The sequence below is a fragment of the Silurus meridionalis genome, chromosome 9, assembly GCF_014805685.1.
Source record: "Silurus meridionalis isolate SWU-2019-XX chromosome 9, ASM1480568v1, whole genome shotgun sequence".
Classification (NCBI taxonomy): domain Eukaryota; kingdom Metazoa; phylum Chordata; class Actinopteri; order Siluriformes; family Siluridae; genus Silurus; species Silurus meridionalis.
In genome coordinates this window covers 17,171,916-17,191,294 of record NC_060892.1, presented here as the reverse complement: position 1 = coordinate 17,191,294, position 19,379 = coordinate 17,171,916, and the positions used below count along the sequence as shown (strand labels likewise).

General features: G+C 39.4%; 3 protein-coding genes across 8 annotated transcripts; 2 read left to right on the top strand and 1 right to left on the bottom strand.

The window, feature by feature from the left end:
* Positions 1–259: 259 nt before the first annotated feature.
* On the top strand, positions 260–5,840 carry ogfod1 (2-oxoglutarate and iron-dependent oxygenase domain containing 1). Its single transcript, XM_046857292.1, has 13 exons — positions 260–522; positions 1,134–1,279; positions 1,369–1,415; positions 1,506–1,606; positions 1,755–1,871; positions 2,188–2,279; positions 2,698–2,826; positions 3,395–3,508; positions 4,001–4,080; positions 4,231–4,481; positions 4,688–4,804; positions 5,120–5,178; positions 5,536–5,840. The coding sequence occupies exons 1-13, from the start codon at positions 366–368 to the stop codon at positions 5,686–5,688; spliced, it is 1,563 nt and encodes a 520-aa protein (XP_046713248.1). The 5' UTR covers positions 260–365; the 3' UTR covers positions 5,689–5,840.
* Positions 5,841–8,858: 3,018 nt separating this feature from the next.
* On the bottom strand, positions 8,859–12,115 carry fbxl8 (F-box and leucine-rich repeat protein 8). Of its 5 annotated transcripts, none has more exons than XM_046857305.1 (3): positions 11,991–12,115; positions 10,602–10,950; positions 8,859–10,516 (listed from the first exon to the last, which is right to left on the bottom strand). In XM_046857305.1, exons 2-3 carry the CDS (start codon positions 10,736–10,738, stop codon positions 9,550–9,552), a joined length of 1,104 nt encoding a protein of 367 aa, XP_046713261.1. In that variant the 5' UTR covers positions 10,739–10,950; positions 11,991–12,115; the 3' UTR covers positions 8,859–9,549. The 5 variants fall into 5 exon arrangements, with proteins under 5 accessions (XP_046713261.1, XP_046713257.1, XP_046713258.1 ...); XM_046857301.1 differs by lacking the exon at positions 11,991–12,115 and adding an exon at positions 11,884–11,972; XM_046857302.1 differs by lacking the exon at positions 11,991–12,115 and adding an exon at positions 11,737–11,863.
* On the top strand, positions 11,455–19,099 carry tradd (tnfrsf1a-associated via death domain). Of its 2 annotated transcripts, none has more exons than XM_046857310.1 (6): positions 11,455–11,591; positions 13,309–13,378; positions 13,608–13,761; positions 16,407–16,687; positions 17,537–17,663; positions 18,363–19,099. In XM_046857310.1, exons 2-6 carry the CDS (start codon positions 13,355–13,357, stop codon positions 18,659–18,661), a joined length of 885 nt encoding a protein of 294 aa, XP_046713266.1. In that variant the 5' UTR covers positions 11,455–11,591; positions 13,309–13,354; the 3' UTR covers positions 18,662–19,099. The 2 variants fall into 2 exon arrangements, with proteins under 2 accessions (XP_046713266.1, XP_046713264.1); XM_046857308.1 differs by lacking the exon at positions 11,455–11,591 and adding an exon at positions 11,938–12,071.
* The last annotated feature ends 280 nt before the right edge of the window (positions 19,100–19,379 follow it).

Genomic DNA, 19,379 nt, shown 5'->3' with positions numbered 1-19,379 from the left:
AGTGGGGATACAGTAACTAAGAAAACCATTCTGTACAACTGTGTTGAGCAACAAAAATCTTCTTAAAATCTTCGGTGGTGAAAAACAACATAAGACTTTCCTCATCGGATTCTTCATCTTTCAACCAAGAACAGGAATTTTAGGCTGCAGTGGACACAGACTCAACCAAACTTTTTTCAGCACTTTTTTATTTTTTCTAATACATTGTATTTTCTTTGTAAATGTTACATGTACACTTGTTTGTTTCGTATCCTTGGTGGGTAATAAGAAAAGAAGAGAAAACCTTCCTCGGCAGAAATAATTGAGCGTAGGTTTGATGACGTCAAATTCCTGCGACGGACTCGCCTTCTCACTTGGAGGCTGACATGTCTACTAAACGGCGCTCGGGCGACACAAATAAAGGGAAAAGTGCTAAAAAGAGTAAAGATGGGGAAGTCGCAGTTATCAGCTCGGACCTGGAGGATGAAGTGATCCGGAATGGAATGAAAGAAGCCTGGAGGAAAAAGACGAGTTTCTCCCACGGTTCGTGCGCAGCGCACGTGCGACTTACAAACCCCATCCTGTCTCCCTGTGTGTGTGTGTGTGTGTGTGTGGGGAGCTGTATCTGATCAAACTGACATGCATTGAATTCAGTAGCAGATTTCCTGTTATAACCTCTGCAGGAGATTTACTCATTCATAAAGAAATAAAATGAACGAGATGATTACCACATGATGAAGTTGGAGCTTCGACACACAATGTCAAACAGTTTTAATGCAAAACGTAACACATCATGGTTTTAAAAATATTAGCACTCAGTGCACATTTCTGCTGTGCCTTTTAGAAAGAATAATAATGTGTATGTTTTATAAATATTTAAAGGGTGCCAATATTTTGTCATAACAGAGGAGTCGAAGGGATAAATATTTTTTTCTCCCTGTTTAAATGATAACCAAGCGGATTGAAGTGATGGCTGCTTATGTGTGTGTGTATATATATATATATATATATATATATATATATATATATATATATATATATATATATAATGTGTGTGTGTGTGTTTTTTAATTTGAAAATATTTCTGTGCAGGAGTTTCCCTTTGTGTGACTTTGTTATATAAAAATGAAGTAACATCAGAAACATGTTTGCAGGCAGTGTGCAGTTGGACTGTGAGCCATTTCCTCACTGTAAAATCGCCAATTTTGTTCAGAACGAAGGCTTTGTGGAGAATTTGAGAGACGAACTCCTGCGACTCCATTTCCACAGCAAATCCAACGACCTGTACAAATTTCAGCAGGTATCTCGGCTAGCTCAGATGTCGTTAATTTGGATTGGGATTTTTAAAGGTCCTGATTTAAAGAAATGCAAATCTTGTGTTTTTTACAGTCTGGTGATCTAAAAAAGAGGAAAGAGCATCACATTTCTGCAATAAGGTATGAGCTTTCGTGTTTATGAAGTGCTCTGAGTGCAATAATATTTGTGATTTTATGTAGTAATTGATAACATTTTTGTGTGTCTGTTAGGTCACTTCTTTTCCTCCAATTCCGCTCATGGTTGTCCGAGGTATTAGGAGTAGACTTAGAGCCGACTGTGGATATGTCCTGTGCGAAATACGAGCACACGGGTAACGAAATAACAAGCTGCAGTGTATGTGTGTGTGTGGTGTGTGTGTGGTGTGTGTGTGGTGTGTGTGTGTGTGTGTGTGTGTGTGAGAGAGAGAGAGAGAGAGAAACGTAACCACTTCATTGTTGTTCGTATTCCCTTTTTCACAGACGTCCTGCTGTGTCACGATGACGAACTCGAAGGCCGGAGAGTTGCGTTTATTCTTTACTTGGTGCCTCCATGGAACCTGAGTGATGGAGGAACGTTAGATTTATACAACACAGACGGTGTGTGTGGAGCTTATACACAACATGATTGTTTTTCTATAAAATTACTCCCCTTGGTTTCTCTTTCCTCTGCACTACTTTAAAAAAGATGTATATGATGTATATAGTTACTTTTGTGACATCACTGAAACTACTTAGCTAACGTTCTTAGCTAACTTTCATTACAGCAGCTAGAAATATACATTTAAAGCTTTATCTTCAGGCTGTTATAGAACATTTATCAACACTTTCTGACTAATCACAATCCAAATTTCAAAAGACTTAAATATTGTGTGTGTGTGTGTGTGTGTGTGTGTGTGTGTGTGTGTGTGTGCAGAACACTATGAGCCAGTGAGCATAGTAAAGTCCCTCCTGCCATGCTGGAACACTTTGTTGTTTTTTGAGGTCTCTCCTGTTTCCTACCATCAGGTCATTACAAACACAAACTCACACAAAATTCACAGTTTTCTGGTAATGAATTATTAATGCAGTAAATACAGCTAGTGCTTATTTTACTGCACTAATCTGCTGTGAGAATCTAAAACAAACAGTTAAATACTTGCGTATGAAAGTATTTTGTAATTTACCGTAGATGTTATTTAACTCCTGCTTTTGTTCGGTTTCTTTTTTTTTATTGCGTTGACCAAGTTAAACAAAATGTATTCCATTTTGCTTCGTGTCGCTCTTTAGGATCTGCCTAAAGAGCGACACAAAAATAATTTAGTTTCATTCTGCTTTAGATTCATAAATATAGTCTTGGGTGTGAAAGTATCATTATTTCTGTTAACCTTTCTCTCTCTCTCTCTCTCTCTCTCTCTCTCTCTCTCTCTCTCTCTCTCTCTCTCAGGTGTCAGAAGTTCTTACAGATGATAAATGCCGCTTGTCTCTGAGTGGTTGGTTTCATGGCCCGTCCCTGCAGAGACCTCTACGCTACACAGAACCAACACTTCCACGTCACACACACATCCTCACAGATGTGAGTCAGGTTTATATCAGGCCGTTGACTTTTGTTTCATTTATTTTTTTATTTATTTTTTATTTGAATAGGTCTCAAACAATTATACGAATAGTCGAGTTGAATAGTCGAGATTTCAATTATTATATTTGTACTTTTTGAACCAATGTACACAAAACTCCACCCCCAGAACTACAGTGTTTTATCTAGTAACTAGAGTTAGCATTAACTCTTTATTGTAAACAGGCCACTTATGCACTTCTGGGTAGATGCTGACTGCATTTTATTGGCTTTGTACATGTACTTTGCAGAATGACAGTTAAATCTAATGTAATCTAACAAGGATTACCATGACATCATTTCTGAGCAGCATTTAGCTAAGGGTCGAAGTAACACAAGCATTCCATATCATAATACAGTTTTCCAGATCAGGTTTACACAGCAACGTGGTACACTTGTGCTGATGTTTTAAAGGGGGATTTTTTTTTTTTTTAAACAAAGTTCTTCATATTTGCCTGATTTGTTTCTACTAGAAAAAGTAGTTAAAAATTGAACTATTGAACCTTTAGGTGTTTGTGTGTGTTTTCAGGAGTCTGTGTTATTTGAGTGGGTAAATGAGATGTACATGGATCCACTGTATCAGGCCCAGGTACAGCAGGAGTTTGAGGACACTTCAGAAATCCGTTTGCCGAATTTTCTCCAGGTGATCACATCGATTATAACACATCCATGTAAAAAGAAAAATATAGATATGGGATCAGTTTAATCAGCGTTCTAAATGAATGTGATGATTTATAAACACCTGTAACCATAATAACATACATCTGCAGTTCCATACAGAGTGAGTAATCTATTGTACACATTTCCTATTGACCCTACTGAACTAAATGGAGGGTTTTTGCACGTCTTTAACTTATATGGTGAACGTGGTGATTTTTAATAATGGACCGAGGCACTAAATACATTTGACGAATTTGACAAATGAGGCTGGTAAAATATTTTAAACTATTGTTTCGACATATCCAAAACAAGATGTAAATGATAGTTTATAATATAACAACATATAAACAGATAAAAACAAAACATTTAATTGCAATAATTGGAAAAACTCTGTAGTGTACGTGCAATAAATCACTTGTTATAGGAAAGTAGTTGATGTGCAAATTTTTCCATGCATTATTTTTAACTTTTTCAGGAGGAGAAATACAAGAGGGTGATTGAGGCCTTACAATCAGCTACAATCGAGTGGGAGAGGAGAGGACCACCCAATAAAAGGTGAGGTTTATTTATTTATTTATTTATTTATTTATTTTTTTTATTATTCCACAAAATGTCTTTCTGATGCCACTCATTCACTGAAAGTGTGTGTGTGTGTGTGTGTTTGTGTGTGTGTTTGTGTGTGTGTTTGTGTGTGTGTTTGTGTAGGTGTTATGCCCGAGCACAGCTGCAGAATTTACCCTCGTGTCTAAAAGAATGCTGGGATTTAGTTTCATCGGAGGCGTTTTTCCTTCTGCTTTCCAACCTGACCGGGCTGAGCCTCCACGCTCTCGCTCCTGCAGATGATGAGAGCGAGGAGCAAGGGGAAAATAGCGAGGGGCAGGAGGGGCAAAGCAGCATAGACACCAGAGAGGATGAGAAAAATGATCCAAATTCATCAACTGAGGAAAAAAACCAAGGTGATCAGACTTTACTCAGTTTGGAAAGACATGGAATTCATTTCCTTTTTCCTTTTTATCGGACTTTTATTGGGACATCACAATTAGAGCGGGAAATATTTAATATTCAATTCTAAATATTACAATAAAATAGCATGCAAGTTCAAAAGATGCTTATATTTCATGCTCTCTCTCGCTTTTGCTTATGTGTGTGCTTGGTGTTTCAGGTCCTCCGGTGTGTGTTGGTGAGCTTCGTCGTTGGTCTCATGGTGATTACACTCTGCTGCATGACTCTGTAAAAAGAGAGTATGCACTGGACCTGCTGCTCCATTTAGGCTGCTCAGGTAACTCACATCATACCCACATCACACCTGCCTGACTCTCTTCTATAACCTGTCCTGCTCTCACTCTTCTCTTACTAACTTTGAGCAAGACAGAAGTCAAACTTGACACCCACCTCGCTCATCATGAAAGACCTAATCCCTTGAACATGCACCCTTCTCCACTCAGACACGCACCCTTCTCCACTCAGACACAATCTTCTTTCTCTCAGGCACCTGTGTCACTTCTCTCTCTGACTGACTGACTGCCATTCTTCTGTTTTTCCATTTTTCCTTTCTTTCCTTTCTTTGTCAACTAAAAGTTATTTTCTGTTTTAGGGTGGAAGCCGGAGTTTGGAGGATTTACATCGTACATCGCACATGACGAAGATGAAGAGGTCTGTGATGGCATCACACTTTTAGCATGTTTGTAGTTTAAAGTGTAAGGCCAGCATTTTGGATTTCTAACCAACTTTCCAAAAACAAAAAATACACTACATTTCTATACTTACTATATTACATAAAATGAGTCTCATAGTCTTTACTTTACATATTCCTGAATGTTTTGTGGTATCTACACATGATCAGAGAAACACAACTCTCAAACTCTTTCTTCTGAAAAAGTAGTTCTGAGCGATCTGTACATTTTCCGCTTCATTTATACACAGATTTAATTGATGTCAGTGACCTAAGACTTTCACTATATTTGGATTGTACGTAAAGATTTAATATTTTTCCTTTGTGTGTGTGTGCAGCTCCTGACCATTTATCCTGAGGACAATTCTCTGGCATTAGTGTACAGAGACAAAGAAACTCTGAAATTCATCAAACACATCAATCACAGCAGCGTTGTTCAGGAACAGCCGCTCACACACTTCTACGATTTTTCTTTCACCTACTATGAATAAACACGACCTCACACACGGCAAAGCCTTTAATCAACAGCAACAAACGTTCAAACAAAAGTGCGTGTTTTGTGGGTTTCTGGGTGAATAAATAACATACCCATACCTCTGTTTTACACTTTTTAAGCAATAATTAAACAATTATGTTTCAGTCATATTTGTGTTTTCTGTGTACAACAGAACTTTTTTATAAACTTTAATCCATAGAAAATGATTAAAAGTTTACACACACACACACACACACACACTATATGCAAAATGATGCCTTGTCAGTGTCTAATCCCTAAACTCAGATTTATACTCAAAGGGTGGCTAATGGTTCTGCCATTCAGAAGGTTCTATCGGGAACCTGTTATGAATTCAGGGTTTTGTGCCCTGGGGTTAAAAAAATACTTATGTATAAATATATGTATGAATTCATAAATAGGGAAATACACACTTTTAGTCAAAAAAGGGGCATAATAAAGTGAATGCATTCTAGACTTTTACACTTATTTCTGTATTTTGACACGTTTTTTTATGTATTTTATTGTCCGTATATAAGATATACAGTCATTACATTATAGTCAACTCTCTGGTTTATAGGAGCGTTGCTATTATTTGCCTTAGCTTAGCAAACAACGGCGGTTGTTGACTTCAGGAGGACATGGCGTGATCACTCTCGGGTAAACGTCTATGGCTCCTCCGTAGAATTAGTTCTACAGAGGGACTATCGGGAACATCCTGAGAATCTGCATCACTGCCTGGTTTGGAAATTGCACTGTGTCTGCAGAGGATATTGAGAACAGTAAAGATCATCTGAGACTCTTTTTTTTTCCCCTCAATCATGGACTTTTGCACATCATGTTGCATTTGAAAATCCACCCAGTATTGTGGCTGAACACACTCACCCAAACATATTCTTTAATATCGTGTTCTCTGGAAAAAAGTACATTCTGCTCCCACAACCAGACTGTGTAAGAGTTTCTTTGCAGACTTCTGTCTGACTGGACTGACATGCACACACAAAATAGACCCCTACATTCCAACTCAGTAAACGTCAGTATTTATTATAAATTGGACAATGTCTTTGTACTTTATTCCACATTAGCTCTGTTTTCTGTTCGGCTCTGCACTGTTATTTGCTGTGCTATTGTACTGTACTGTGGTGTATTTTTGCACTTTATCTAGACCGGTGTTATCTTATGTTGCCGTGTGACACCTTGGGCCTGGAGGAATGTTTTATTATGTTCAAGTGTAGTGTGCCAACTGTATATAGTTGAAATGACAATAAAAGCCACTTAAATGTTGTTGACATTGAATCGTTTTATTCCGTGCTGCGTTACTGATGGTATTTTTATTTATCCCATAGCAGGTCTGTCTGTGTTCTGCCACTCAAGATCTTATACATAAACACTGGCGATCAAAATTAGAGAACAATTTATAAACAATTGAACAATTCTGAAATAATGTCATCGTCACTGCTCAACAGTTGAAGGAGTTTTTGTCCTGTCTATACCATGCTACCAGAACACCTTTTCCACAAAATAACTAAAGCAATTAAAAAAAAAAAAACATTATTTTGCAGAAAACACACTGATCAAAATTAGAGAACAACAGTGACTGTAGCATGGAAAAAGATTACAACAAAATTTTCTGAAGGTTACAACAGTCAGCAATCATTAGGAAGTGTACAGGCCTCTGCTCTGAATGACTTCAGCACATCTGCGGCCACAGGACAGCACAAGTCTCTCACACTGCTCTGGTGTGATTTTGGTCAACTCTTCTTCCAGTCTCCTCCACAGTTCAGTGACTGTAGTGGGTTTCTTGGCCATAACTTTGTCACGGATTGTCAAGGATTTTCCAGAGGTTCTCTACTGGGTTGAGATCAGGACTCTGGGCAGGCCATGTCATTATTTCAATGTTTTCAGTTTCAAGGAACTGCTTTACCCGTTTTGCTGTGTGACATGGAGCGTTGTCCTGCATGAACACTGCGGGCTGATTGGGTGATGAACGCAGGGAAGGAACCATATGTTGTTGAAGAAGGTTCTGATAAACATTTGCATTCACTCTGCCATGTAGCTGTATAAGAGGCCCAACTCCTGCTGCAGAAAACATGCCCTAAACCATGACACTTCCTCCTCCACTTTTCACTGACTGCTTTACACACTGTGGGTTCAGTCTTTCTCCAGTTTGTCGCCGAACATAATGTTTCCCATCAGACCCAAATAAAATAAACTTGCTTTCATCACTGAAGTGAACTTTGAACCAGTTCTCCTCTGTCCACACAACATGCTCCTCAGCAAAGCTTAGTCTAGCCTTTTGATTATTTCTGCTAATGAGAGGTTTGGTCACTGCAGAGTGGGCTTTCAGTCCAAATGCTCTTAAACGTCGAGAAGACTGTATGACGAGACAGATGCTTACCCTGTTCAGCGCTGAACTGGTGAGCAATTCCAGCTGCAGTGTGGAAACGATTGCCCATTGAGATCCCCTGCAGTGTCCTGTCCTCTCTTGTATTTGTCTTCCGTGGACGACCAGCCTTCTTTGCGGACTTGAATGAGTTTGTGATGTTGTAAAGATTCAATATTCTTGAAATCACAGATTTGGAACGACCAACTTGTCTTGCTATGGCTGATAGGGTCATCCCTTGAGCCTTCATCTGGACAACCTGCTGCCGGAGGCTTTCAGTCACTTTAGAACGGCCCACCATCTTGCAGAGTCAGTGAAACTGGAATTTAGGCTGCCAGTTAAATAGGGGTTGACAGATATTCAAGGAAATTAGCACCAGATACCAGATTAACAACAATAACTGGGAGGTATCTGAAAGTTTTCTCTAATTTCGATCAGTGTGTTTTTTGCAAAATAATGTTTTTGTTTTTTTTTTAAATGCTTTAGTTATTTTGTGGAAAAGGTGTTCTGGTAGCATGGTATAGACAGGACAAAAACTCCTTCAACTGTTGAGCAGTGAAGATGACATTATTTCAGAATTATTTAACTGTTAATAAATTGTTCTCTAATTTTGATCGCCATGTTCGATATGTTCTTAATAGAAGTGTTAACAGTTAGCATAGCTGTCTTATGTCGATAGTATGTCTGCATCCTGAGGTTAGGATCGCCAAACTAATTAAAGTATGGGGACCACTAAATGTATTAATGTTTAAATATAAAAAAAAGAAAAAAGTAAAAGGCATTCATTAAATTGTGATCATTTTTATTGACCATATTGAGTGTTAATTTCTTTTTACATTCATACATTTATTTATACTTATTTTGTCCTTAATATTAATGTAGTAAGATCCAACGTGTAACAAACATAGGAAGGTAAGAAATGAAACCTTTTATCCTTCCAGAAGTTTGTCTTAATTTTAGCTAAGGCACAAAAAGTACTTGAGTTAAATGGGGATATAAAAAAACAAATCTCATAAATAAAAATGGGCAATATTATCTTTTGCACAGATGTGGAGAAGAAAAACATCAAAGTGAAACAATTTTTTTTTATATATTTTGTAAGAAACCTATAATTTCACATTTCTGTCAGCCATTAAATATTAAATATCAAAACCTACACTGACAATTCTGCTACTCACAAATCCCATTTGGCTTCAATTTGAAGTAACAATGTACTGTTAGGAAAAATGACAAAAATAAATAAAATAATAGCTTCCATAAATGTTAATAAACGTTTTTTCATCATTGAAGTGTGTGTGGTACAAGTCCTTTTATATGAACAGTTGCCATGAAAACGTTAATGTATTAGAATAAGTGCATTACTATTAACCTGCACTATTGTCAAGGATTCTGTTACAGAGAATGAGTCAATACCTTCTCATGATTCACAACCCAGACCTCAACAGTGCTGTGGGAAAAAAAGGGACTGTGTGTGCGTTATCTAAGAGTGGTGCAGGTCCAGGGGTGAAGTTCTTTGCGTGTTTTGAGGGTGTATCTGTGTAGGTCAGGACACAGTGAGCAGAATGCTTCTATCACGTTCTGTGAAACCACACAGTAACAGTGAACCTCGCGGAGTTTCCTGCACTGCGTTGCCAAGGTGATCAACACTGTATTGAGCTCAGGGGACGCAGTGGTCTGCAGCTCGAGCACCTCCAGGGTTCCTGAGTAACTCTGCGCCACGACACGTAGCTCATCCAGTAGACAGGTCCATGTGTGGAGGCGGAGCTGTCTCACAGGGATGCTGGGTTGAATCACGCCAGGAACCTGCAGCTCTGGGAGTGTGTGGTCCAACTCCATGTCCACTCTCAGTCTAGGATGTCTGCGTCTCATATCTGCCCAAACTTGGTCAGAAAGTGGTGTGACGTACTTTAGTGAGCGCTCACAGCGCAGCTCGAGCAGCTTCAGTTCTGTTCTCTGGGGTTCTAAAAGATCTCGAAGGACATCGTGAGATACGCTTGCTTGGAAGAGCCCGATGGTATTCAGGGCTGGACAGCATTTAAGGACGTCCCTGATTGTCTCCGAGATGACGCCACACACCAAAGAACTGTTATTGATGAAGAGACTTTGCAGGGCAGGGCACAGCGCAGCGATGCTCTTTACAAAGCCATCATTCAGGGTGAATGGCACACCTCTCAGGTCCAGCGCCATGAGGGACGAGCCGCTTGTTAGGACGTCCACCAGTCCCTGAAGCAGATCTTGTCCTGCGTAAAATAGAGGCGGGTTCCCCAAACAGCTGACGCATAACATGCGTAATCTGCCCTCGCCTCTGGCTAGAACCTGCTGTAAAACCCAAAGTCCAGTCTCCCGATGAGAAGGATCTGCCACACTGACAATAAGCTTCAAGTGTCTGATACATGGTAGAAGAGCAGAGAACCTCTGAGGAACACAGTCTCCAGACTCACACCTGATTGGACAAATACATAAACCAAATGAAATCACAAAACTTTAATAACACTCATTACAGATCATGCTAAATCTTTTCTACTCACCTGATCTCAGTGTGTGTCCATGCGCTGGAACAGGTTAAGCTGTTGGACCATGTTTTACACACTAGAAAGGCACTGCATTTATCCTTCAGTGGCAGAAAAGAGAAAATGTGTGCAAGGATTTCCTCTGGAAGTTCCATTAATCTGTCTTTCAAACCAAGCAATAATCAACAAAAAGTCTAAATAGATCTTATAAAATCTAAATCACTACAATATTGGGTTATATACTGTAGTTCCTTCCCTTCTTCATAGTGATCAGTGTTGATCGTTGCTTCCTTAGACTCCTTCACTTCCGCGTGACCAGGCTGCGTCAGACAAGTCAATCTCCGCCGCCATCTTGGAGAGGGCAAGTCTAAAAGTTCATTACCAAGTTAATGGACCTGACGTTTCAGCGTTTATTAAAATATAAAAACAAAAACGTCACACGTGTAACAGGATATATATAAAGTGTAATTTGAAGTGTGCTATATATTAAATACCACAGCACTAAAGCACTTGCTCAGCAATGGGTGATTTATGAGTATTTTTAATCCAAAAACTGTGGCAGTTTTTAAAAACAAAATGTTAAACGTCTTTTTTATTTACATTACGTAAGACGTACTAACAAATGATCACGTCCAAAACTAAAGAAATGCTCAAAACACGTACAAATGAAGAGGGTTGTGACTAAATGTATAAAGTCAGATCAACGTCTCCTTATACCCTTGGAGACCGTTCCAATATGGCGGTCGTGTTGCCGTAGCTAGCAAGAACGGCTAGAGCCGAGTTTACTTTTTCCTACATCCCTACCTGATCGCCACGCCCCAAATCCTTCGACCAATCAGCTTAACGCTCACGGGCGTCCCACCCAATCGGAATCCGGAGAATGGTGACGTAGGCGCGTTCCCATACAGACCGACTTAGACAGTGTTTTTTGTCTGACTTCTAAAACTCCTTTATTTCCAAGTGCTGCTATTTTTTTTTTTTTTGCACAAAACTGCTTCCAATCAGCGTGTAAGTAATTATTTAATTCATTTAATTCACTCTAATCGATATTTTTTTTACAGTTCGTTGCTAGAAAAGTTTATTTTGCTAATTGACTAAGCTAAGTAGCTTGTTAGCTTGAAACGTCACTCTTGCAGTCAGTGGAAATATTTACGTTGGAGAAGTTCGATTTTCTTCGTGTCGCCTTAAGGAGATTTTTTCACGATGATTTCGTTAGAATACACAACTTCTACTAAAAAGTTGTACACCTTTTTTAAAAGTCATGTCACCTTTTCCTGTCTCGCGTTTTATTAACTTTTACCTGCGAACGAAACTCGCGTGACGCGCCGCGCGCACTTCCTGTTCGTCCATGCGCGCACGAGCTGCGGGTTAAGACCTAAGATAAGAAGGAAATCTTCATTTCTTCACCTCAGTATTTTACAGCAGAGAACTGCAGAAGCGGAAATAAAACCAGCTCCACTCATCATCAGGACTTCAGCATTTTCAAATGTAATAATATGCTGAATAAGGATAATACAATTTCCCCAGTAAGATGCGGAAAAACTCTAAATGGGGTTGAAGTCTCCGCTTTTAAGGGTCCAGGGTCTGTCCATCCCTCCAGCCATTCATTTCATTCATCCATCCATCAGTCTGTTCATTCATTTATTCATCCCCATATCCACTCATTCATTCATTCATTCATTCATTCATTCATCACTTATTTCTTTATTCCTCCATCTATTAATTGATTTGTTTACCCACATATCCACTTATTACCACCCATTCATTTATTCATTTGGTTATTTATTTATCTATCACTTATTTATTTGTCCATCTATTAAATGATCTGTCCATTCATTTATTAATTCATCTTTCCATCTATTACTCATCTACCCATCTATTAATTTTTTTGTTGCCCTGTCATATCTTGTTTTTTTCATTCATTTATTCATCCGTTTATTGTTTCTCTGTCATTCTGTCTTTTTGTCTATCTGTGTCTGTCTTTCTTTCTCGGTAATTCATACATTTAAACTGTCCAAGTTGGACTTCTGATCGAAAGGTTGTTAGTTTAAATCCCTACACCACCAAGTTGCTAATACGGGGCCCTTTAAAAAGGCTCTCAACTCGAACCTGCTCTGCTTTATAAAGATATAAGAATAAGTCACTCTGGGCATCTGGCAAATATTGTAAGTGTGAATCCATTCATTCATTTATTTATTCATCCATCTATCCACTAACTAATTCTTTTGCCATTCGATTAATCTTTTTCTATCTGTTTTTCTGCCTGTCAACAATCGTTCTTTTTGCCTTCCTTGTCTCTCCTTTTGTCTGTCGTTCATTTCTTTTTATCTTTTCTTTTTGCCTTTCTTTTTGTCTGTCTCCAGTCCTCGGTAAGAGATTTATCCGGGTAGATTATCAGGTGGATCCAAAGTTTATTGTTGAAATGCTGGGAGTTATTTGGGAATTTTATCCTGTATGAGACTCAACACACTCCTTCACAGCAGTCCAGCTTCTACACTTGCAAAGCACTGACACTGGAGACTCATTACATTATTGTCAAATCATCTTCTCCTCAGCACATCATTTATCAATTACACAGGTGTTACTATAAAACATTTTGTTTATTAGTTGAATGTCGGCTGTACATGTCAGTGTAATGAGTTGTTGCTATAGATAACATATCAGAATGAGCACATTGATATGAACCTGCACTACTGTGAAAGCTGCTGTTATACAAATCTTTCAGGGTTTCAGGCTCTGAGGGGAACAGAGGAGTTTGGAATGCTCAGAAAATGGACATAAACACAGATTTATCGGTACGCAAATCTGGATTTTATTCATCTCTCATTCTCTCTCTCACATTCATGGGTGGGGAAAAATGTAAGTGCAGTGCATTGTCTGGCCACCAGACCCCCCCAACCCCCCCAAACAAACAAAAAATAAACAAAAACAAAAGGATATGGAATAAACTCAGATTATGTTGTTACATTATTTTGCACAAGAGTTACATGTGAAAAGTAACTTTTGTTGTGCTTGTTTTTGCAGAAGTTAACAGTGAGCAGTCTGAATGATCGTGCGTGGTCAGGGTGCGTTGTGCTGTTTTTGCGCTGCTGCAGTCCAGAACTTGATCTACTGTCCTGCTACAAAGACCAGCAAGAGAAATTCAGCATTTTCAAGGCCATTAAACTCACTCTAACAGGTGTGTGTGTTTGTGTGTACATGTCATCACATAAGTATGGTCAATTTTTTACGAATTTACAGAAAGACCTTTTAAAAAGATTTGAGCTAGAAATCGTTAAAATCATTTAAAAACCTTACTGTAAATGACACTGTAAATTAATAGCTCTCTAGACTTTTTTCCATTTTCAATCTTTACTAACATCCAAAGTAAAGTAAATAAAAAACATAAATGGAAAAAGGCTTTTGTGTGAGATTTTTAGGGTTTTTCCTTACTTTCTTGCATCATGCGGCAGCCCTAAACCTTGTAACAATATTTAAAAAGGTTTCTGTCTTCTACTTTACAAATTTTTAGACCTGAATGTTAAAGGAAACGATTTGACAAATTGGAAGAATAATGTATTTTTATTATTTTGAGAAAAGTAGGCAGGAGTACAAGGAGATGCGGCAGCAGGTGAAGAGGGATGTAGCAAAAGATAACGAAAAGGTATATGAGGAGGTGTATTTGAAGTTGGATACTAAGAAAGGAGAAAAGGATTTATACAGGCAGGGGGACCGAGCCGGGAAGGATGTGCTGCAAGTTAGAGCAATAAAGGATGGAGATGGAAATGTGTTGACTAGTGAGGAGAGTGTGTTGAGAAGGTGGAGGGAGTATTTTGAGAAGCTGATGAATGAGGAAAATGAGAGAGAGAGAAGGTTGGATGGTCTGGAGATTGTGAAGCAGGATGTGGATAGGATTAGTAAGGAGGAAGTAAGAACAGTGATTAAGAGGATGAAGAGAGACATACCTGTAAAGGCGTGGAGATGTTTAGGAGAGATGGCAGTGGAGTTTTCAACCAGATTGTTTATCAAAATTTTGGAAGGTGAGAGGATGCCTGAGGAATGGAGAAGGAGTGTGCTGGTACTGACCTTTAAGCATAAGGGAGATGTGCAGACCTGCAGTAACTACAGGGGAATTAAGTTGATCAGTCACACCATGAAGTTATGGAAAAGAGTCATGGAAGCCAGGCTGAGAGAAGAGGTGACCATCTGTGAGCTACAGTATGGTTTCATGCAGAGGAAGAGCACCACAGACGCATTATTTGCTTTGAGAATGTTGATGAAGAAGTATAGAGAATGTCAGAAGGAGTTGCATTGTGTGTTTGTGGATTTGAGAAAGCGTACGACAGAGTGCCAAGAGAGGAGTTGTGGTACTGTATGAGGAAGTCCGGTGTGGCAGAGAAGTGTATGAGGGTGGTGCAGGACATGTATGAGGGCAGTGTGACAGCAGTGAAGTGTGCAGTAGGAACGACAGACTGGTTCAAGGTGGAGGTTGGACTACGTCGAGGATCGTCTCTGGGCCCTTTCCTGTTTGCAGTGGTGATGTACAGGTTGACGGACGAGGTCAGACAGGAGTCTCCATGGACTATGATGTTTGCGGATGATATTGTGATGTGTGGTGAGAGTAGTGAGCAGGTTGAGAAGAGTCTGGAGAGGTGGAGGTACATGCTGAAGAGAAGGGGAATGAAAGTCAGTAGGAGTAGGACAGAGTACATGTGTGTGAATGAAAAGGAGGGCAGTGGAGTGGTGCGGTTGCAGGGAGAAGAGGTGGAGAAGGTGGAGGAGTTCAGGTACCTGGGGTCAACAGTGCACAACAGTGGAGTGTGTTAGAGAATTAAAGAAAACAGTGCAGGCAGAGTGGAGTGAGTGGAGAAGAGTGACAGGAGTGATTTGTGATAGAAGGGTATCTGGAGGAAGAAAAGAGGAAGACCAAGGAGGAGGTTTATGAATGTGATGAGGGAAGAAATGCGGGTAGTTGGTTTGAAAGAGGCAGATGTAGAGGACAGAGTAGTATAGAGACAGATGATCCGCTGTGGCGACCCCTAACTGGAGCAGCCAGAAGAAGAAGAATTTCTTTTTAAATATTTTAAGCATAGTGTTTTTATTATTCCCTCCTGTATATTATTCCCTCCATCTACTTTAACACACAGAGCCTTGCAAAAGTATTCAGATTCCTGACTAAGTAACTCATTAAACACCGTTACTTAGAAATTGCCATGTGAAAGCAAGCAAATGGCCGAGCTGTAATACGAGAGAAGTGTTTGTGATGATGAGATTAGGATGGAGCTTTTTGGCCAAAGCATTATGGTGTGGTGCAAATCTATCACTTCCCATGCCTCAAAACGCACCATTTCCAGTTAGGTATGGTGGCAGAAGCATGCTGTGAGGATGCTTCTCAACAGGAACTGGGCATCTAGTTAGAATTGAAGGAAGAATGGATGAATAAAAAAAATTAGGAAATACTGCAAAAGAATCTGCTTTAGTCCACTAACAAACTGAAGCTTTGGAGAAAATTCACTTTTTAGCAGGACAATAATGATAAAGCCAAATAAACATTGGAGTGGCTCAAAACATCAATGTCCTGCAGTGGCCCAGTGAAAAAAGGCCTGATTTTAATCATATTGAGAATCTGTGACGCTATATAAAAATTGTAATCCATAAGCATCAACCAAGCAACCTGAACAACTTGGAGCAAGTCTGCAGAGGAGAATTGGTCAAAATCACCTCATCACTGTGTGCAAAGCTGGTATTTGTTTTCTATAGTATCAGGTGCTTATTAAATTAAAATGTCCTGTTTCTCTAACGAATACAAGTGTTCAGTGTTAGTAACACCATTCTGTATACCAGATGTTGCCGGTGGACTTGATGGTTATGAAATCCTTAAGCTTCATGACGCTGATCCATTTCTTGGAGTGGAGTTGAAGTTTACGGAAATCGTTCCCTGTAGGCGTTTCCTGGACAGCTACGTGTCCGGGTCACTGCTTCAGTTCTTCTCCCAGCATGTATCGCGCTTGCTCTCACTTCCTGACGGATTAGGCATGAATGCCACACTCAAGGCTGGAACACATACTCTGGACCACAGCATTCAAGATCCAGAACTCTGTCTACAGCACATATATCAGTCTCAGGTACTCACTCACTCATTCACTCACTCACTCATTTACTCACATACACACTCATATACTCACTCATTCACTCATAAACACTTACTCACACACACAAACACACTCATTCACTCACTCACGCACATTTACTTACTCACACTCATTCACTCACATACACACTTATATACTCACTCACAAACACTCACACACACACACACACTCATTCACTCACTCACTCACTCACTCATTTACTCACACTCATTCACTCACATACACACTTATATACTCACTCATTCACTCACAAACTCACTCACACACAAACACTTATTCACTCACTCATTTACTCACTCACTCATTCACTCACATACTCACTCACGCACTCACTTACTTACATACACACTCATATACTCACACACACACTCATTCACTCACTCATTTACTCACTCACTCATTCACTCATACTCACTCACGCACTCACTTACTCACATACACACTCATATACTCACACACACACACACTCATTCACTCACAAACACTTACTCATTCACTCACACACTCACTCACTCACATACTCATTCACTCTCTCATATATTTACTCATTTACTCACTCACTTACATATACACACAGTCACTCACTCACATGCTTTACTTATTACACACTAAGTCGCACACTCATACTCCCACTTTATTATTCAGTATAAATACGGGGAAAAGCTAATAATTATAATAATCATAAAAAATATACATTTGAAATTGACATAAAAATGTAAAATGAAGGTAATTATGCAAAAGAATTCCCTGACAAACATCATGATTTTGAAGGGATTGTAAGGTTCATCTTATTATCACACTAACATGTTCGGTGGATTACAGCCCATGCGTTTGCGGGACGACGAAGTCACGCAACTCGAGCAGCAGCTACAGAACAGCTATATTCCACCCATCCAGACACGGAAGGAAGTGCCCAAGAACTGCTTCCTTTTCCAGAAACGTTTGTTCGGTGAGCACCAATTTATTTATTCTTTTAATCCTACTGTATGTTTAAGAATGAAACAATGACTTAGGGTCATTTATTTTAAATATTTGTCAACCTTTTAAAAAAGGACTGCAATCAAACGTTGACATAAAATAACAGGTGAAAAAAATGCAGCAGATATTAACCTGTTTTACAGAAAACTTTTCCCACTGGTTTAATGAACCAGCTGAAAGCATGACCTTTTGGTTAGTAGGCACATTAACAATGTATCTAGAAATGTCCCCACTGTGGGACGAATAAAGGAATATCTTATGCTATTTTTTGTCTGCTCAAGTCGTGTTTTAATTTAAAGTATTACATAATTATTTAAATAATTCTTATTGATAGTTTTCAAAGTCTTAGATGACATCAATGGAAAAAGCTAATTAATGATAATAATAATAAAGACAAGACACTTTTAGTTTTGGTTTTCGCTTCCTTAATTTCACTTAAGTCAGAATTAAGTCCTGCTTTTTGTTTAATGTGACAGTTATGTGATCGAAAGGCAGGTGGGAGCAGGGATGTGTTAGATTTTGTTCTAGCATTGAACAAGGTGAAGGACTGATCCCGGGAGAATGCCTAGAGCAACAGAAGAAGCAGTGGTGGCTTTGTTTTTGCTGGCAGAAAGATGATGATGACATTTTTAGTAACATCTTTGTACTGTTTCTGTACACATCCTTAAAGACGACAGGCCTCTGACAGCCGGGGATCAGCAGCGCTTCGCTTCTCACGTGGGCCGTGATTGGAAGCGAGTGGGTCGAGCATTACAGAAGAACTGCCGGGCACTGAAGGGGACAGCCATTGACAATCTTGCCTATGAGTATGAGAGGGAGGGGCTTTATGAACAGGCCTATCAGCTCCTGGGACGCTTCATCCAATCAGAGGGACGGAACGCCAAGCTGGGGCGTCTCATCAGTGCCCTGGAGGAAGCCAAGCTGATCAGCATGGCTGAGATCATGCTGGACATTCAGCCTCGCGAGTGAGGGACTCAAAGTGTGCGTGTGTGTGTGTGCGTGTGTGCGCATGTGCATGTGTGTGTCTAACTGGGTCTGGTACCTAAAGGTGACTTTTTTTCCAGTTTATAATTTCTTACATAAAATAAAAATGCAGCATTGTCTATATGAATATTATAGGTAAACATATGTCGGTTCTGAATCCTAGCAAAATTGATTGTTAGCTGTTTGTTTTTGTCGGTTTTGCTTGACCATATAAATCATGAAACCTACCAAAAAGGAAAAGAACCAAAAATTATGTTAGAGGTATGTGTCTGAAAAACTCAAAACTTAAAATACGTCAAAATAGGTCAAAACTCATTTTTACCCATGAGGGATTCAGGACGTGTCCAAATGACCAAATTCACCAGCGCACAGAGTCCGTGCTGAATAAATGATTGGATAATTATAAAAAATACCTTTAAATGACAGGTTGTGTAATTTTGATTGTGTGTCTGACTTCTCCAATCCCTGGAATGCAGGGCATTTCTGTCTAATCACTTTCTCACTCGGATGCAGATCAAGACACTCTCATCCCCGTGTTCTCACCTGAGAACCATATTAAGAAGAACTGCTCCAACTCGGCTGTGTGTGTGTGTGTGTGTGTGTGTGTGTGTGTGTGTGTGTGTGTGTGTGTGTGTGTGTGAGAACAAGTCCTAAAGAGAGCTTTGAAAAACAGACACATTAGAGCAATTTTCTTTTACTTTTT

What these genes read in the sequence shown, in the direction of transcription:
- ogfod1 (XM_046857292.1), top strand. Translation starts at nt 366, where the DNA reads ATGTCTACTAAACGGCGCTCGGGCGACACAAATAAAGGGAAAAGTGCT. An exon ending in ACCTGTACAAATTTCAGCAG is followed by an intron (nt 1,280 to 1,368) that starts GTATCTCGGCTA and finishes TGTTTTTTACAG; the next exon opens with TCTGGTGATCTAAAAAAGAG. An exon ending in AACTGAGGAAAAAAACCAAG is followed by an intron (nt 4,482 to 4,687) that starts GTGATCAGACTT and finishes TTGGTGTTTCAG; the next exon opens with GTCCTCCGGTGTGTGTTGGT.
- fbxl8 (XM_046857305.1), bottom strand. Translation starts at nt 10,738, where the DNA reads ATGGAACTTCCAGAGGAAATCCTTGCACACATTTTCTCTTTTCTGCCA. An exon ending in TGGACACACACTGAGATCAG is followed by an intron (nt 10,517 to 10,601) that starts GTGAGTAGAAAA and finishes TTGTCCAATCAG; the next exon opens with GTGTGAGTCTGGAGACTGTG.
- tradd (XM_046857308.1), top strand. An exon ending in AGCACATATATCAGTCTCAG is followed by an intron (nt 16,688 to 17,536) that starts GTACTCACTCAC and finishes GGTGGATTACAG; the next exon opens with CCCATGCGTTTGCGGGACGA. An exon ending in TTTCCAGAAACGTTTGTTCG is followed by an intron (nt 17,664 to 18,362) that starts GTGAGCACCAAT and finishes ACATCCTTAAAG; the next exon opens with ACGACAGGCCTCTGACAGCC.